This window comes from Bos javanicus, chromosome 7 (genome assembly GCF_032452875.1).
Source record: "Bos javanicus breed banteng chromosome 7, ARS-OSU_banteng_1.0, whole genome shotgun sequence".
Taxonomy (NCBI): domain Eukaryota; kingdom Metazoa; phylum Chordata; class Mammalia; order Artiodactyla; family Bovidae; genus Bos; species Bos javanicus.
The window spans coordinates 9,233,912-9,253,280 of NC_083874.1; the positions used below are offsets into that span (position 1 = coordinate 9,233,912).

The 19,369-nt window shown below is 40.8% G+C and overlaps 1 protein-coding gene across 1 annotated transcript; it reads right to left on the reverse strand.

The window, feature by feature from the left end:
• Positions 1-7,916: 7,916 nt before the first annotated feature.
• LOC133251826 (olfactory receptor 7A17-like) lies at positions 7,917-8,882 on the reverse strand. The gene has a single exon (XM_061424607.1). The coding sequence runs from the start codon at positions 8,880-8,882 to the stop codon at positions 7,917-7,919; it is 966 nt and encodes a 321-aa protein (XP_061280591.1).
• Positions 8,883-19,369: the final 10,487 nt, after the last annotated feature.

Sequence of the window (19,369 nt, forward strand, 5' to 3'; positions counted from 1 at the left end):
TCAGCTCTTGGACTCTCCTGCCTGCAGAATCTGAGAGCAAGCTTTCTGCGTAGAAGGAAAATGACTGACGATGCAGAACAAACTTTTGTCCACGAACAAGACAACAGGAAGAATTCTAGCCAGATACAGAGCTGCAAAAGCAAGGATCACATCCTAGTCAAACAGCTATGGCACAGGCTAAGGGACTGCAGGAGAGCAGGTATTTACATCTTCCTGTTGCTGCTGCTGTTAAGTCGCTTCAGTCGTGTCCAACTCTATGTGACCCCATAGACGGCAGCCCACCAGGCTCCACCATCCCTGGGATTCTCCAAGCAAGAACACTGGAGTGGGTTGCCATTTCCTTCTCCAATGCATGTAAGTGAAAAGGGAAAGTGAAGTCGCTCAGTCGTATCCGACCCTTAGTGACCCCATGGACTGCAGCCTACCAGGCTCCTCCATCCATGGGATTTTCCAGGCAGGAGTACTGGAGTGGGTTGCCATTGCCTTTATGTCAGCTCATTAAACATGTTTTCCTACTGTGACTCCAATCTATAAGTACGGGACTTCCTTTGGAGACACTGGTCTGGGCAGAACGGACTTTTTTTTTTTTTTCCTTTTCCCTGCTGATTCTCTGTTTGTAGAAGACTGCTTTATAAGTTAGGTGAATTCAGTTTTTACTACTCCTTCTCCAGTAATTCTCCTGCTTCCAAAGCACTTTAAGCCTCCTAGCACCTCATCACATCCTTGAGTTCAAATTTTCTCAAAAGTATATTATTGAAGATTTTTCTTAAAGAGGTCACATGTGTCTTCAAATCTTTGATTTGTGGTGGGGACACAATCACCAAAGTTTCTAGAAATAACTATCCCTGTCTTCAAAAAGGGGGATAACTTTTCTCCTTTAGTATAAAATATTGGGTATTATATTCCCTGGATTCATGATGGTTTTTCCAAGCCATTTGAGAGTTTTCTACTTACATCACAAGTTCAGAGCTGTTATTTAGTCCTCAATATAAAATATTTGCAATTATAAAAGAGATACTGAGCTGAAACTCCAGTACTTTGGCCACCTCATGCAAAGAGTTGATTCATTGGAAAAGACTCTGATGCTGGGAGGGATTGGGGACAGGAGGAGAAGGGGACGACAGAGGATGAGATGGCTGGATGGCATCACTGACTCAATGGACACGAGTCTGAGTGAACTCTGGGAGCTGATGATGGACAGGGAGGCCTGACGTGCTGCAATTCATGGGGTCACAAAGAGTTGGACACGACTGAGAGACTGAACTGAGCTATTATTGTGTCCCATAAACTAGATTATCAGATTATGTGTATGCGTGTCTTAGTCGCTCAATCATTCTGATTCTTTGTGACCCCATGGACTGTGGCCTGCCAGGCTCCCCTGTCCATGGGATTTCCCAGGTAAGAATACTTGAGCTGCCATTCCCTTTGCAGGGGGTCATCCTGACCCAGGGATTGAACCCAGGACTCCTGCTTGCAGGCAGATTTTTTTTCCCATCTGAGCCACCAGTTAAACCTTTGCATATTATAGAGATGGTTAAATTTAATTTTAAAACCAGTGTATTCTATGAAATAGTGCTTTTATGAGCATCATTTTTCATTGTCAAAATAGGACTCAGTGGGATTTAATGTTTTACTCAAAAGTATAAACCAAAAAACAAACAAACAAACAAACAAACAAAAGTATAAACCAAGTAAGGGATGGAGTCTGATTGGAATCCCTCAGTTCTGGAACTCTGGGGCAGTGATTCAATCTGAGAATATTTAGTTCTTGGAATTACTTTTCAGTATCTGAAAGGATGCTGCTAATGTTCTATAAACCACAGAACATTAGCAGCATTAGTTGGAGAAGACTCTTGAGAGTCCCTTGGACTGCAAGGAGGTCCAACCAGTCCATCCTAAAAGAAGTCAGTCCTGAATATTCATTGGGAGGACTGATGCTGAAGCTGAAACTCCAATCCTTTGGCCACTTTATGTGAAGAACTGACTTCTTGGAAAAGATGCTGATGATGAGAAATATTGAAGGCACGAGGAAAAGGGAACAACAGAGGATGAGATGGTTGGATGACATCACCGACTTGATGGACATGAGTTTGACCAAGCTCCAGGATATGATGAGGGACATGGAAGCCTGGCGTGCTGCAGTCCATGGGTCGCAAAGAGTCGGACACGACGGAGTGACAGAACTGAACTGAACAGCATCCAATATAAACAATTATCCTGTTCCAAATCATTAGTAAGATGGTGAGAATCCCTATTCTAGATCAAAATATTTCTAAATTCACTGTACATACAAATCACCAAGGTTTTTAGTTCAATGCAAACTCTGATTCACCAAGTTTCTTGTCAACCCAGGGACCCTGTTTCTGACAAGCTCCCAGGTATTGTTGACGCTGCAGGTCCAGGTCTGTGAATCATGCTTTAGTAGCAAGAAAGTGGTTCTGTGTTGGAATCAGGTATACACAGTTTTGGGCTTCCCTGGTGGCTCAGACCGTAAAGAATCTGCCTCCAAAGCTGGAGACTTGGGTTCAATCCCTGGGTCAGGAAGATCCCCTGCAGGAGGACATGGCAACCCATTCCAGTATTCTTGCCTGGAGAATTTCATGGACAGAGGAGATTGGTGGGCTACAGTTCATGGGGTCACAAAGAATCGGACATGACTAAGTCACTAACACTTTCACTTTCACTGTTCAGATTAATCTTCTTCACCAAAAATATTTTATATATATAATTTTGAAAATGTTTTTTACATGCTTTATAGGTGATTACACAGAATGTATCATTTTAAACACAGCAACCAATCTTTTACCCTAATGAGAATAGGATGTTTTCCCAAGCACACCAAAATCCAAACTTTAGTGAATAGATACAGGTCATGAAAGTGAAATATTTTGCTTAGTAATACAAAGTGTAGTTTAAATTTTCTACCTATTGACTTCTTCTCCTGACTCAAAGGTCATGTTAAGTGAATGTATTCAGATGTGTTCTTCTGTGTAAACTCCACTTGGAAATCTGTAGTTGACTAACACTTGCCAGTAACTAGGGTAAGTACTGTGGACATTGGTAAATAAGAGAACAGGATCCTAAAGAGAAGAAAAAATCTGAATAACCACCTCTAAAGCAAACTATAGGTTAAAGTCTCCATTGTCAAGACCAATTAAGGAAATAATTTACATAAGCAAATAAGGCAATAATTAAGGAATGGTGTGTGCAAAATTAAAACTATAGTCAGTTTTTCTCTGATATTAAATTACATAAAATACCTTGGCTAGTAAGTGTAGTTTTTCCTCACTGTGGTGCTATTACTTATAATAATTCTTTCAATAACACAAGAGAAAAAATATTTGAGATGATATGCATCATTTGAGAAGAAATAATTCTTAAGAAATCCATTTATCCCATGAAAAAAAAATGGGGATTGTAAATATTGTGAATCAAGTTTGGGAAGATTTTTGAGAAATTTAAAAATGGACAAAGGGGAAAGTTGTTTATAAATCAGACAGAGAAAAAACTTATAAATGTGAGTTGCTTCACTACTATGAAGAATTTGAATCAAAGAAATGAAAATTTCAGGGAATAGAGGGAGTGAGCAATTTCTACTTCTACACTCTGATCAAAAAGTATCAAATTCTGGCTCAAATACTTTGCATCCTGCAAAAGTGGGAACTTCTTTAATGCTATGGCTGTTAGTCCTTTTATACCTGCCATTCCAAAGAATATTTTCAGAGCCTTCTTTATGTCTTTGTACCTTAGACTGCAGATCTGAAGGGGTTTGACATGGGTGTGAACACAGTGAACATCACTGAGGCAAATGCACTAGACTCTGAGCAGAAGGGCTGGTGGAGAAGCAAGGCTGAGGTACAAGCAAAGCTCATACAATAAAGCAAGGATAGAACTGAGAGGTGAGAGGCCAGGTGAAAAGCACTTTATACTTCTCCCAAGTTGATGGCATTACACGTATAGAGGAACCTTTCTTAGAATATGGATAAAGGATCCCAGGCAAGAGATCACCACTCAGGAATATTATGGTTTCAAAATACATCACCATGTCACTAAGAAAGGTGTCACAATTGGCAAGTTGGACATCCTGTTTGATTTCACAGGAAAAGTGGAGGATTTCCAAAGTTGTACAGAAGGACAGTTGTGACCCTATTCATCTTTATAGCCAGGAATACAGGACACTCATGAATCAAACACCAGAACCAGCAGTTCACAGAGCAGAAGGTTAGGAGTTATAGAATAGTGCAAGGGTTGATGGATGCCCATGAAGGGGTCATAGGCCTTTGTGGTCAGGAAAGTGTTGTCCAAATCTACAAAGAGTGGGTGAATGTATAGTTATAGGTTATGATTTTGCCTTCTTTGGGATGGTGGTTAAGGTGAAACCTATCTAAAAAGAACAAATTGGAGAAGAATAATTACACGGGTTTGCGGTAGTAGGAGTGAGAGACAGTGGCCAGGATGATGAGCAGTTTTTGTCTTTTAATTTATTTGGTTGCACAGGGTCGTAGTTGTGGTGTATGATATCTTCACTGCAACATGTGAGATTTTTAGTTGTGACCTGTGGGATCTAGTCTCCCAATCAGGAATAGAACCTTGAGCCCCTGCATTGGGAGTGTGGAGTCTTAGCCACTGGACCATCAGGGAACTCTCAAGATAAGCAGGTTTTCAAACACAGTGATCAGGTGCATGGACAGGAAACTCTCAAACATGAGGGACTGCAGTTTTGATTCCTCTGATATTCAAGAGGAAGAAATTGTGAATTTGGGTATCATTTCCTGGTCCCATGTAGTCCTTACCAATGTTTGTTGATTTTTGTCTCTTTAACAATAGGCATTCTGACCAGTGGGAAATGTATCTCACTTGGTTTTGAATTCCAGTTTTCTGAACATGTCAAAGCTCTTTTCATGAGCCTGTTGACCATCTGTATATATTCCTTGGGGGAAAAAAAAATGTCTATTGAAGGTCCTTTACCTGTCTTTAATTTGGTTGTTTATGTTTTTAATTAAGTTGGCTGAATTCCTTTTTTGAATAACAATCCCTTATTGGATGTATAATGTGCAAATACCTTTTCCCACGAGTAGGTTTCCTTTTAGATTTGTGGCTGGTTTCCTTCACTGCAGAGCTTTTTTGTTTGACATAGTTCTGTTTATTTTTACCTTTATATTTCTTGCCTGGGGAAATATAGCACCCCCCACCCCAATATTTCTAAAACTGAAGTTAAGGTGTTACTGCCTATGTTTTATTTTATGATTTTTAATGTTTAAGAGCTCACATTTAAGTCTTTAACCTATGTTTAGTTTATCTTTGTATGTAATGTGATAGAGTGGTTCAGTTGCATTCTTTTCCCTGAAGTTGTCCAATTCTGGAAATATTCTTCTTCATTTTGTGATTATTACCAATGAAGTAGCTACAGTTATTTTTAATGCTTTTTCCTTTAAGCATTGTACTATAATTGTTAACAACCTTGTCTGATATACAGTTTCAATTTTCTGATTCAAAATCTATCACCTTATTCAGTCTTCGGGTACTTTTTTTTTTTTTTCATTTTAAATAGAAGATAGCATTTAAATATTGCTTATGAAATGGTTCTGGGTGTTGAACTCCAACAGCTTTTCTTTATTTGTGAGATAACCTTTCTTTCTCTCATATCAGAAGGGTAACTTTTCTGGATATTTTGGTTGACAGTTTTTGTATAACAATATTATAAATAAGATATTTCATTGACTTGATGAGAAATTTGCTCATAGCCTAATGATGATACCTTTGTAGGTTACTCTTCTTTTTTTCTGGCTGCCTATAACATTCTTTCTTTGCCATCACCTTTGCTGGGGGAATCCTGAAAATGGTGTGCTCTATTGCCCCATCCAGAGTGACCAAGGTTGAGGGCTACACCATCTGTACTACCTGGGTCTCTGTGGCTCTAGATGTTGCTGCATCCAGGAGGCCAGGGTCACGTGCACCACCTCCACTGATGCTACCAGTTCCCTCTGGGGCGATGGGCTCAATTGCCTCAGCTGTGTAGCTGAGACCAGGATCACTGCTTCTGTTGTTCTCCCAGTTCCATCTCCTCTAGGTGAAAAAACCATTCACCTTCAGATGTACAACAGTGTGTATCTCTGGTGCCCTGACATGTTGGTTAGAAAAACTTTGTTTAGTTATGGACATTTTACTAGTTGTAGATTGAAGAGGTGAGGCACAGGGAGCGTTTTCTGCCACCATGATGCTGACATCACCAATGATAAACTATGTTTCCCACAAGTTGCAAGATTAAAATGCATACATAAGTGGAGTAGACTACCATATATTAGTGAAGAAAGAATTGCCACATGGCTGCATACAACCTCCTGGATGAGCTTTTGTAGAGTTGTCATGTATAAAATTACAAGTGCATGTAGACTTATGAGGAGCACAAAGAGATCAGAACAATTCAATATTAAATCTCACTTGATAATAAAGGTATTACATTCAAACATTTACTATTAGGGTGAGTGGTTATTCAGCAAAAACTGAGTAAAATATAAAATTGTACAGAATTGAGGGCGATTATAATAATTTTCTCATTCTATGCATTTATTATTATATTTAAAGATAGCATTCAACATTACTGCCATTGAATTTTATTACAGAAAATGGTGTTAAAAAGTACTCCATTGCAGTTTCCTCCCTGTTAAGCAGTAGATTGGTAGATGTTTTTGGTTGCATAAATTGTGACTTGAATCACATGACTGGATAGACGGTCAAGTTCTCTAGTGAGTCACCTTTGATCGTGAGATACACATACATATACATATATAAAGAGTTGACTCAAGTAATGCAGGAGTTGGGGCAATGACACCCTGTGCAGTTGAAAATCTGCCTATAACATTGCAATCAATGCTCCTTATCCACAGTTCCATACTCTATGATTCAATCAACCCTCTTATAAAATTATATAAATTGCATTACATTTCACTTGTACTCTTTTTATATGAGTAATTCATCTCATGACTATTCTTTCAGGAAAACAAGGCAAAAATTACTTGGGATGATATATGTCATTAAGAAGAAATTCTTCCTCACGTTATTCCATAAAAAATGAGAATGTCCAAATATTTCATATCCAAAGTTTGGAGAATTTTGAAATAGAAAAAAACAAAACTTTTAAAAAATGCCTATATAATAGACTGAGGAGAAAGCTTAATAAAGTGAGTCACTGGATTTGTATAGAGAGCTTGAATTAAAATAAAATGGATATTCCAAGAAACAAAGAGGAGTGAATTTTATTACACAATGGACAAAGAATCACAACTTCTGGTTGCAGGACTATTTTCTGTGGAATCAAGGGCAGTTCATCACCCCCAGGGCAATTGACTGCTTTGTGACTGCCATCCCATTGAATCTCTTCGGAGTTCTCTTTATGTCATTCTTGCTCAGAAAGCAGATAAAGGGGTTCAGCATGGGTGTGGTTGTGATGAACAAATAAATGATGCAGAAAAAAGTGATAAACTTTTGTTTCATATTTGACTGTCTAATGAAATTGTGGAAATGGCTTCGGTTGCCAAGTTGGTACTTTTTCCCAGAGAAATAGTACAACTCACGATTTTTCTTTGAGTAAACTGAAAAATAAATTGTTCAATATAAAACATTTCACTTCAGAAGAAATTATTCCCAAGGAATACATGAAGAGTCATGAGGTAAATGGGAATTTCCATATATTCCACTTAAGTTTGCAAATCAATTTGTGGAAGTAGCAAAATGACAAAGGAAAAAAGATAGCAAATAGCATAAATGTTAGTCAAGAGAGCTAATTAACTTGTATAAAGAAGTTGAAATGAAATAAATGGACATATCAGGCAGTAGATTGATCGAGGAAGTGCTCTTTTCACAATCTGATCAGAAAATCACAATTTTAGCCTCAAAGGCATTGCATCTTGCAAAAATCAACACTTCTTCTGCCTCAAGACAATTGGTTCTAATATAGTTGCCATCCTAAAGAATTTTCTCAGAGCCCTCTTTACGTCTTTATTCCTCAGACTGTAGATGAAGGGGTTCAGCATGGGTGTGACCACAGTGTACATCACTGAGGCTGTTACACTTGAATGTGAATTGTGGGTAACAGCAGGGGTAAAGTACACTCCTAAGGCTGTACAATAAAATAAGGAGACAACCGAGAGGTGAGATGCACAGGTGGAAAATGCTTTATACTTCCCCTGAGCTGATGAGATTCTATGTATGGAGGAAACTATCCTAGAGTATGAGTAACATATCCCAGCAAATGGACCACCACCCAACAGCCCAACTGCAAAGTACATCATGGTTTTATTTAGAAAGGTGTCAGAACAGGCAAGTTGGATCACCTCTTTGAATTCACAGAAGAAGTGGGGGATTTCCAAGACTGTACAGAAAGACAGGCACAGGGCCAGTAAAGTTTGTAACAAGGAATTCAGGGCACCTATCATCCAGGACACCAGAACCAGCAGTGCACACAGCCGGGCGTTCATGATGACTGTGTAGTGCAGTGGGTGACAGATAGCAACATACCGGTCATAGGACATGACGGTCAGGAGGAAGTCATCCAACTGTACAAATAGTATGAAAAAATATACCTGAGTGAAGCAGTATTCATAGGAAATGACTTTGCTTTGTGTTTGTATATTCACCAGCATTTTGGGGATGGTGGTGGAGATGAAACAGATGTCCACAAAGGACAGGTTGGAGAGGAGGAAGTACATGGGGGTGTGGAGGTGGGAGTCTGAGATGATGGCCGGGATGATGAGCAGATTTCCAACCACAGTGATCAGGTACAAGGAGAGGAAAAGCCCAAATAGGAGGGGCTGCAGTGCTGGTTCCTCTGAAAATCCCAGAAGAATAAATTCTGAAATTTGTGTTTTGTTGCCTGGTACCATATTTTGGTGGTCACTATTAGGAAACAAAAAAAGAACATGATTAATTTTTGCACATGTGGGCATTAACATAGTGAAAATCTGTAAATTACACATTTCTATAGTATTCAAGGTATCTTCTATGACATCTGTGATTAGAAATTCATGTTTCACACTCAGGCTTTTGGCCAACAGCTCATGTATTACCTAGTTTAAATGCAAAATTCTTCCACACATTTGAGGAATTTATTTTGAATACTGACTATTTTCTGGGGTGAATGTATAGGATGCTAAGAACAAAACTCCCTACAGCCCAATAGTGAGTAAAAATATAAATTAACAAATACAAAAACACATTACCATGTCTTATAGTGAAAGATGCTGTGGAAAAAATTCACACTATAAAATAGAGTAAATGGAAAAACAAAGCAGGTATAAGACAGGGGCTTCTCTCATAGCTCAGTTTGTAAAGATTCGGCCTGCAACGCAGGAGACTTGGGTTTGATCCCTGGGTCAGGAAGATCCCCTGGAGAAGGAAATGGCAACCCACTCCAGTATTCTTGCCTGGAGAATCCCATGGACAGAGGAGCCTGGCAGGTCCTCTGGGGTCGCAAGACCATGGGGTCACAAGAGTCAGACACTACTTAGCTACTTTGACTTATAAGATAGAGTGGAGGTGTTATGATTTACTGGGAGCTCAGGGAGACCTCAAACAAGGAGAAATTTGAACAGAGATATTATGTTATCTGGGAGAGGAGAGTGCCCTGTTGGGGAAGGAGTCAGTGTGAAGTCACTGAGGGTGGGACTTGCTTCAAATAGTCAAGGCTCAAAGGAAGCCAAAGTGTCCAGGGGAATGAGCAAGGGGAGTAAGGGAGATGATGTCAAAGAATGCTGATGACCTCCCTGCTGCTGCCAAAACTGCAAGGCACAAAGAGTCCCTCATGCACATGTTCTTCCTTTCACACTTTTATTTTGTTTTAAAATTTAAAATGATTCCTTTGAATAGAAACAGATCCTTATTTTCATCTTCTGGGTAACACTTTCGTGTCTGTCTTTTACAGGTCACATTTCGGAGTAGATAAACTTAAGTACCACTGCCCAGAGAACTGCTCATTCCCCACAACATACTCTCACACAAATAGAGCACTTGATTACTTACTGGGCTTATTACTCCCTGTGTGTCCATGCTAAGTTGCTTCCGTCCTGTCCGACTCTTTGTGACTCTATGGACCGTAGCCGAATGCTCCTCTGTCCGTGGGATTTCCCAGGCAAGAATACTGGAGTGGGTTGCCATTTCCTTCTCCAAGGGATCTTCCTAATTCAGGGATTGAACCCTAGGCTCCTGCATTGCAGGCAGATTCTTTACCATTGAGCCACCAGGGAAGCCCCATCACTCCCTAGTTCTCAACTCCAGCCACAATGTTTAGGAAAAGAATAATACAAAGCAAGTTGTCAACATCAAAACATCTTTACCCTAGAGAATGTAGAAACAGTACCTAAGTTCTGGTTGGTGAGCCTCCTGTGGGGCTTCATTTTAATGTGACCATTTTGTGCTCTGTATTAAAAGATATATTTTTAAAAGCAGTTCAAAATATGACAAAGAAGAAAAGGATGTGGGGAAGAAAACAAGGATCACCTGGGGGTCATATCTCTTTCTGGTTGGCTTATTTTAGAGCACACGTCTTAGATTATGTATACCTCAGCTTTGCAGGTATCTCATCTTCTAGGACAAGTCTAATGACCTCAGTGATATATACCATGGTCACCCCCATGCTGAACGCCTTCATTAACAAATCAAGATCTAATCAGCTCAGTTCGTCCCTGAGAGACTGTGATGACAAAGCTTCCTTAGTAGTGGCAGCATTCCAACCCCAGTTTTATCCCCTTGATGCTCAGAATACCTAATGGAGCAGCCTACAGCAATTTATCAAAAGAAAAATGAGTCGTTATCTTTATGCTGTCAAAACATGGTTTATAGTGCTTTATAATGTAAAAGCTTTTATTCGTTTTCTGTTAAAATGGCAGTCAAAGGAGGAAAAAGAAACATCCTACTGGTTGAACATTGCACTAGAAAACTAACAACAATTGATTATTATTTGAAAATGATTAAAAATTATTAGAAACCATTGTTATGTTAGAAATATTAGCAACAGAAAATATATAAAGTTCAACAATAAATTAAGTTTTAAAACATAATTGGTAAAAGGATTGTAGCCCACCCAGCTCCTCTGTCCATGGAATTCTCCAGACAAGAATACTGGAGAAGGTTGCTATTCCCTTCTCCAAGGAAGACTTTTCTACATGATCTTCAATACAAAAAAAACTGAATCAGAAAACCAGCATCTGAACTGCAGATCTAACACATGTTAGCTGTATAAACTTAAGAAAGACTATAGATCCATTCTAAACATTAATATTTTTACTCAGTGGGAATAGTGATGTCCATTCTTCTACGTCAGTAGGCAAATGTATGTTAAAAGCTTAGCGTAGTTCTTTCATGTTATTATGTGAATGATTATCATTGGTGATGAGATTTAACTGATATTTTTTCTTCTGTCTCATAAATTTCTCCATTGCTTTCCCACTTATTCCTAAAGAAGTCTTACAAATTAAAGTTCAGTACCATACCTGTTTTCATATTAAATCCATATTTTTTCATGTGAATATCCAACATGAGAGAATATGCTGTGAAATGTATGTCTCTGTTGCAAGATAGTATCTACCTCCCTGGGAATATATCTTTCTAACTAATGCTGCTAAGTTGCTTCAGTCGTGTCCAACTCTGTGCGACCCCATAGACGGCAACCCACCAGGCTCCACCGTCCTTGGGATTCTCCAGACAAGAACACTGGAGTGGGTTGCCATTTCCTTCTCCAATGCATGAAAGTGAAACGTGAAAGGGAAGTCGCTCAGTCCTGTCAGACTCTTTACGACCCCATGGACTGCAGCCTACCAGGCTCCTCCATCCATGGGACTTTCCAGGAAAGAGTACTGAAGCGGGGTGCCACTGCCTTCTCTGCTAACTAAAGCAGAATGTGCTTTAATGCATCACATCTTTAAAAAATGTCTTTAGCTCACTGCACATGCCTCTAAATCTACTTTTCTTACTCCCGTTATCTAGGAAATTCCTTTAATATCCTCTAATTTTACAGCGCAGGTGGCTACCAACCGGCGCACTAAGCACAGCCAAGAGGAGCCACCCCACGTCCGAGGTCAGGGGCAGAAGCTGGGAGGACCCCATGCCTGAAGGGCGGTGGCCAAGAGGAGTTACCCCATGTCTGGGGCAGTGGCCGAGAGGACGCGATGGCACAGGAATGGCCGAGAGGAGCTACCCTGCGTCCGAGGTCTGGGCGGGCGGCCGAGAGGAGATACCCAGCGTCAGAGGTCAGAGGCGGTGGCCAGGAGGAGATACCCCAAGCCCCCACGCCCAAGGCCAGGGGCGGTGGCCAGGACGACCAACCCCACCTCCAAGGAGCCGTGGCTGCGCGGGTGCAGGAGGGCCTAGAGGAGCTATCCAACGTTGAAGGTCAGGAAGGGCAGCAGTGAGGAGATACCCCTCATCCAAGGTAAGGAGCAATGGCTGCTGCAGCAGCCATGAAGAGATACCCCACGCCCAAGACAAGAGAAACCCAAGTAAGACGGTAGGTATTGCAAGAGGGCATCAGAAGGCAAACACACTGAAACCATACTCACAGAAAACTAGTCAATCTAAACACACTAGGACCAAAGCCTTGTCTAACTCAATAAAACTAAGCCATGCCCGTGGGGCAACCCAAGATGGGTGGGTCATGGTGGAGAGATCTGACAGAATGTGGTCCACTGGAGAAGGGAATGGCAAACCACTTCAGTATTCTTGCCTTGAGAACCCCATGAACAGTATGAAAAGGCAAAATGATAGGCTACTGAAAGAGGAACTCCCCAGGTCAGTAGGTGCCCAATATGCTACTGGAGATCAGTGGAGAAATAACTCCAGAAAGAATGAAGGGATGGGGCAAAAGCAAAAAGAATACCCAGCTGTGGATGTGACTGGTGATAGAAGCAAGGTCCGATGCTGTAAAGAGCAATATTGCATAGGAATCTGGAATGTCAGGTCCATGAGTCAAGGCAAATTGGAAGTGGTCAAACAGGCAATGGCAAGAGTGAATGTTGACATTCTAGGAATCAGCGAACTGAAATGGACTGAAATGGGTGAATTTAACTCAGATGACCATTATATCTACTACTGTGGGCAGGAGTCCCTCAGAAGAAATGAAGTAACCATCATGGTCAACAAAAGAGTCTGAAATGCAGTACTTGGATGCAATCTCAAAAACAACAGAAGGATCGTTGTTCATTTCCAAGGCAAACCATTCAATATCACAGTAATCCAAGTATATGCCCCAAACAGTAACACTGAAAAAGATGAAGTTGAACAGTTCTATGAAGACCTACAAGACCTTTTAGAACTAACACCCAAAAAAGATGTCCTTTTCATTATAGGGCACTGAAATGTGAAAGTAGGAAGTCAAGAAACACCTGGAGTAACAGGCAAATTTGGCCTTGGAATATGGAATGAAGCAGGGAAAAGACTAATAGAGTTTTGCCAAGAAAATGAACTGGTCATAACAAACACCCTCTTCCAACAACACAAGAAAAGACTTTATACATGGACATCAACAGATAGTCAACACGGAAATCAGACTGATTATATTCTTTGCAGCCAAAGATGGAGAAGCTCTATACGGTCAACAAAAACAAGACCAGGAGCTGACTGTGGCTCAGACTATGAACTCCTTATTGCCAAATTCAGACTTAAATTGAAGAAAGTAGGGAAAACCACTAGACCATTCAGGTATGACCTAAATCAAATCCCTTATGATTATACAGTGAAAGTGAGAAATAGGTTTAAGGGCCTAGATCTGATAGATAGAGTGCCTGATGAACTATGGAATGATGTTCGTGACATTGTACAGGAGACAGGGATCAAGACCATCCCCATGGAAAAGAAATGCAAAAAAGCAAAATGGCTGTCTGGGGAGCCCTTACAAATAGCTGTGAAAAGAAGAGAAGCAAAAAGGAAAGGAGAAAAGGAAATATATAAACATCTGAATGCAGAGTTCCAAAGAATAGCAAGAAGAGATAAAGCCTTCCTCAGCAATCAATGCAAAGAAACAGAGGAAAACAACAGAATGGGAAAGACTAGAGATCTCTTTAAGAAAATCAGAAATACCAAAGGAACATTTTATGCAAAGATGGGCTCGATAAAGGACAGAAATGGTATGGACCTAACAGAAGCAGAAGATATTAAGAAGAGATGGCAAGAATACACAGAAGACATGTATAAAAAAGATCTTCACGACCCAGATAATCACGATGGTGCGATCACTGACCTAGAGCCAGACATCCTGGAATGTCAAGTCAAGTGGGCCTTAGAAAGCATCACTACGAACAAAACTAGTGGAGGTGATGAAATTCCAGTTGAGCTATTAATATGCCAGCAAATTTGGAAAACTCAGTAGTGGCCACAGGACTGGAAAAGGTCAGTTTTCATTCTAATCCCAAAGAAAGGCAATGCCAAAGAATGCTCAAACTACAGCAGAATTGCACTCATCTCACATGCTAGTAAAGTAATGCTCAAAATTCTCCAAGCCAGGCTTCAGCAATACATGAACCATGAACTTCCTGATGTTCAAGCTGGTTTTTGAAAAGGCAGAAGAACCAGAGATCAAATTGGCAACATCTGCTGGATCATGGAAAAAGCAAGAGAGTTCCAGAAAAACATCTACTTCTGCTTTATTGACTATGCCAAGGCCTTTGACTGTGTGGATCACAATAAACTGTGAAAAATTCTTCAAGAGATGGGAATACCAGACCACCTGATCTGCCTCTTGAGAAATTTGTGTGCAGGTCAGGAAGCAACTGATAGAACTGAACATGGAACAACAGACTGGGTCCAAATAGGAAAAAGAGTACGTCAAGTCTGTATATTGTCACCCTGCTTATTTAACTTCTATGCAGAGTACATCATGAGAAACGCTGGACTGGAAGAAATCCAAGCTGAAATCAAGACTGCTGGGAGAAATATCAATAACCTCAGATATGTAGATGACACCACCATTATGGCAGAAAGTGAAGAGGAAGTAAAAAGCCTCTTGATAAAAGTGAAAGTGGAGAGTGAAAAAGTTGGCTTAAAGCTCAACATTCAGAAAACAAAGATCATGGCTTCGGGTCCCATCACTTTATGGAAAATAGATGGGGAAACAGTGGAAACAGTGCCAGACTTTATTTTTCTGGGCTCCAAAATCACTGCAGATGGTGACTGCAGCCATGAAATTAAAAGACGCTTACTCCATGGAAGGAAAGTTATGACCAACCTAGATAATATATTCAAAAGCAGAGACAACAAAGTTTCGTCTAGTCAAGGCTATGGTTTTTCCTGTGGTCATGTATGGATGTGAGAGTTGGACTGTGAAGAAGGCTGAGCACCGAAGAATTGATGCTTTTGAACTGTGGTGTTGGAGAAGACTCTTGAGAGTCCCTTGGACTGCAAGGAGATCCAACCAGTCCATTCTGAAGATCAGCCCTGGGTGTTCTTTGGAAGGGGTGATGCTAAAGCTGAAACTCCAGTACTTTGGCCACCTCATGCGAAGAGTTGACTCATTGGAAAAGACTCTGATGCTGGGAGGGATTGGGGTCAGGAGGAGAAGGGGAAGACAGAGGATGAGATGGCTGGATGGCATCACTGGCTCGATGGACGTGAGTCTGAGTGAACTCCGGGAGTTGGTGATGGACAGGGAGGCCTGGCGTGCTGGGATTCATGGGGTTGCAAAGAGTCGGACATGACTGAGCGACTGATCTGATCTGATCTGATGATCTGAATTTTACTGGAACCACTTTGTGCTCCCACTTCCTTCCCCACTCTCATCCAACTGGACTTCCATTCCCATCACTTAATCATCAACAAGGATGCATTTTGCTGAGTCCTTCAGACAGTTCTTTTTAACATATTTAAAAATGAACTATCAATTAATTAGGCAACCTACCAAACAAGCACGGCAAATATCTCGAGTCTGTACGAGACTTATTAGGCTCTCAAGTGATTTCAAATAAAAGTTTTCCACTTCCATTCTCTCTGATTCTTTCCTGAACTACCTATTAAACTCATAGACTCACCTAGATGGGGTCTATGAGAGGAAAATCTGTGTGGATATACATATTCCTCCCTGGATGGTTGATGGTGAAAACTGAAGCTCTGTTGCCAGGAAGGTACCCCAGCCAGAATTTTTATTCCAAAACATCAACCATGTCCTGTGCAGCTCAAGGTTCTACATCTACAGGGACTGTAACAGAGGAAATATTTACAGCTCCTTATGTCTGCTCATTAGGCACTGTTTCCTTTGTTACTCCTATCTCAGAGAACATCACTTCCCTGTTGGACACTAGAAACAGAATAAAATTTTCCTGCTGAAACTCTGTTCCCAGGAAACATGGTTGGATATCAGTTGAATCTAGTTTGTATTACTTCTTATGAATTCTCCAGCCTTCCATAGGTCTAACCTCCTTGCACTTTATCCTAACCTTCAGTTAACATTTTCTAATCTGAAAAGGAGGAACCTATTTTGACTAGTTTCCATGGACTTCTAAATTATTATCTTGTTCCAAGTATCAGGCAAGTGTATGCTCCTCGGTTCTGCCTCATCACTACAAAGATTTGGAGTGATGTACATTAAAGCCCTTGGCGTGTCACAGCTCTCAGGCCTCAAAAAGACCATGTTATAGCTCTCAGGTCTCAAACAGACCATGTTATAGCTCTTAGACAAATCAGTGTTACAGCTCCATGTTACAGCTCTATTTAATTTAGAAAATAGCAGGAAAATCCATCCTTGAGGTGTGAGGGCATATCGACCCAAAGACACAAAGAGAAGAGTGCCCCAGTGTGTGGGAGAGACCCCCGGCCCTTTGGCTCCTCTTTTTACGTTTTTCTTTTTCCTCCCCCTGGGCCTGTCCTATGTAAATTGGGCTAGCCAGAAGCACTATTTGTTCTACCTGAGGTCCTCACTCTGGTCCTCGGACCTTCCTTTCTTCTATTTTTGCAGGCTTTTCCCTTCCTTGTCTTTTAGCCACCGCCATTCTGGACTCCTGTTTCCTATTCTAACTACCTAACACAAGGATCAATAGCTCCTGATATAGCCAGAATACTGGTAATCCCTCTTCAACAAAAGAGTTGTATTGTTTGCTACAAAACCATATATAATCTTTGGCTTCATGTGACGTTTGACAAATTAGGAGATTTAACTATAATTTAGAGCAGTTATTTACTCCTCTTTATAAAGATTTGTTACACGACATATTTGGATATATATTTAAAATCACCCACGGAATTGTTGTTGTTCAGCCACTAAATTGTGTCCAACTCTTTGTGATCTCATGGACTTCAGCCCACCAAGATCCTCTGTCCTTCATTATCACTGGAGATTGCTCAAATTCATATCCATCGAGTCAGTGATGCTATCTAACCATCTCATCCTCTGCTGCCCCCTTCTCCTCCTGCCTTCAATCTTAGCATCAGGGTATTTTCCAATGAGTCAGTTCTTCTCATCAGCTGGCCAAAGTATTGGATTTTCAGCTCCAGCATCAGTCCTTCCAATGTATATTCAAGGTTGATTTCCTTGAGGATTGATTGATTTTATCTTCTTACTATCTAAGGGACTCTCAAGAATCTTCTCCAGCACCACAGTTCAGAATATATCATTTTTTCCAAACATTTGCTTTTTAATTGAAGGATAATTGCTTTACAGAATTGTGTTGTTTTCTGCCAAACATGAATCAGCCATAAGTATATATATATATCCCCTCCTCTTGAAACTCCCTCCCATCTCCCACCCCATACCACCCCTCTAGGTTTTTACAGAACTGTTATCACCCAAAACATGTGGCTTCCTGTCCATCTGAAGGTTCTTGCTTTCCCTTGTCTGCCTATGGTCCTCGCTGTTTATGTGACGTGGGATTTCCTCTCACCTGGCCCTGCCCCGATTTCTCTGTTCATCTTTAGCCACCTGCCTGCTGTCACACACTGACACAGGGAGCAGCTGTTTGGGAACAGATGGCTCAGTGGTAAAGAACCCGCCTGCCAGGGCAGGAGATGCAAGAGACTTGAGTTACATCATTGGGTCAGAAAGATTCCTGGGAGTAGCAAACAGCAACTGTAAAATAAAAACATCTCCTGCCATATCAATAAACAAGAAATGTTACAGTCATCAGCTATCTCTGGCCTCCAAATGTTGAATGGGGTGGGGGGTGGGCGGTTGTGGGGACTTCTAAAACTGCAATCCAGAAGATGTTACCATACCTCCAGTGGGGGAATGCAAGAAGCAGCCATTTGTCACATTTGCCCCTCCTTAAGAAGAACAAGGAAACAGGGTTTGGCCCAAGATAGCCAAGGTGCATATGAAAGGAATGAATTCAGTGAGTCCAGAGGCTTACATTTTCCCATACAGAGAATGCTAAACTCCTTAATTTGATATCTGACTTTGATGTTCAGCCTGCCTGCTCCCTTTGTTGCAAAGGTGTATAATCTGACTCCCCTTCCTTTCTCCTTGGAGCAGTTTTCTCAGAGCTACTGAGATGCTGTCTCCAGGGCTGGGGACAGTCCCACCAAATAAAGTAACTCTTTACTTTCAGGTTGTGACTGTATTTTTTAGTCAACACAACCCATTCTAATATTCTTTCCTGGAAAATTCCATGGACAGAGGAGACTGGGCTACAGTTCATGAGGTCACAAACAGCGGAATACAACTGAGCACACACACACACAAGTGAAACCCATTAACAGTATAGGAGCTATATTTTTATATTCTTTCTATTTTGCAGTTTTGTCTCTGGTTTACTTACTCCCTTTGTCTGGATCTCCACTCTAAATCAGGATTCAGAACACTGTTGTCATAGAACAAATTGTAGTCACAGCCTGTTTCAGTATAAAGTTTTTATTGGAACACAGCATAGTGCATTGAATGGTGGGCCCTCAAAAGATATGTCTACATCCTAACCCCTTGTACCTGTGAATGTGACCTTATTTGATGGGGGAAAAAATGTCTCTTACCATAATTGAGGACTTCTAGTGAGATCAGCTTAGATTATCCAAGTGGACCCAAAAATCCAATGACAAATGTATTTATAAAAGATACAGAGAGGAGATACACAGGTTTGAGAAAAAAATGTGAAACTTGGGTATCCTTTCCTGGTCCAATGTGATCCTCACCAACATGTGTTGATTTTTTTTCTCTTTGATAGTAGCTATTCTATCCATCCCTGGAGGACGAAATGGCAATTTCCAGTATTCTTGCCTGGAAAATCCCATGGAAAGAGAAGCCTGGTGAGCTACACAGTCCCAAAGGGTTGCAAATAATTGGACATGAGTGAGCAGCTAAGCACAGCACAACATTCTAACCATGGGAAGTGTATCTCTTGTTTAAATAGTGGCTTTGCTGTCCATTCCTTTGGTGATTAATGATGTTGGGCCTCTTTTCATGTGC

Excerpts from the sequence above, each read along its gene's own strand:
- LOC133251826 (XM_061424607.1), bottom strand. The coding sequence starts at position 8,882 with ATGGTACCAGGCAACAAAACACAAATTTCAGAATTTATTCTTCTGGGA.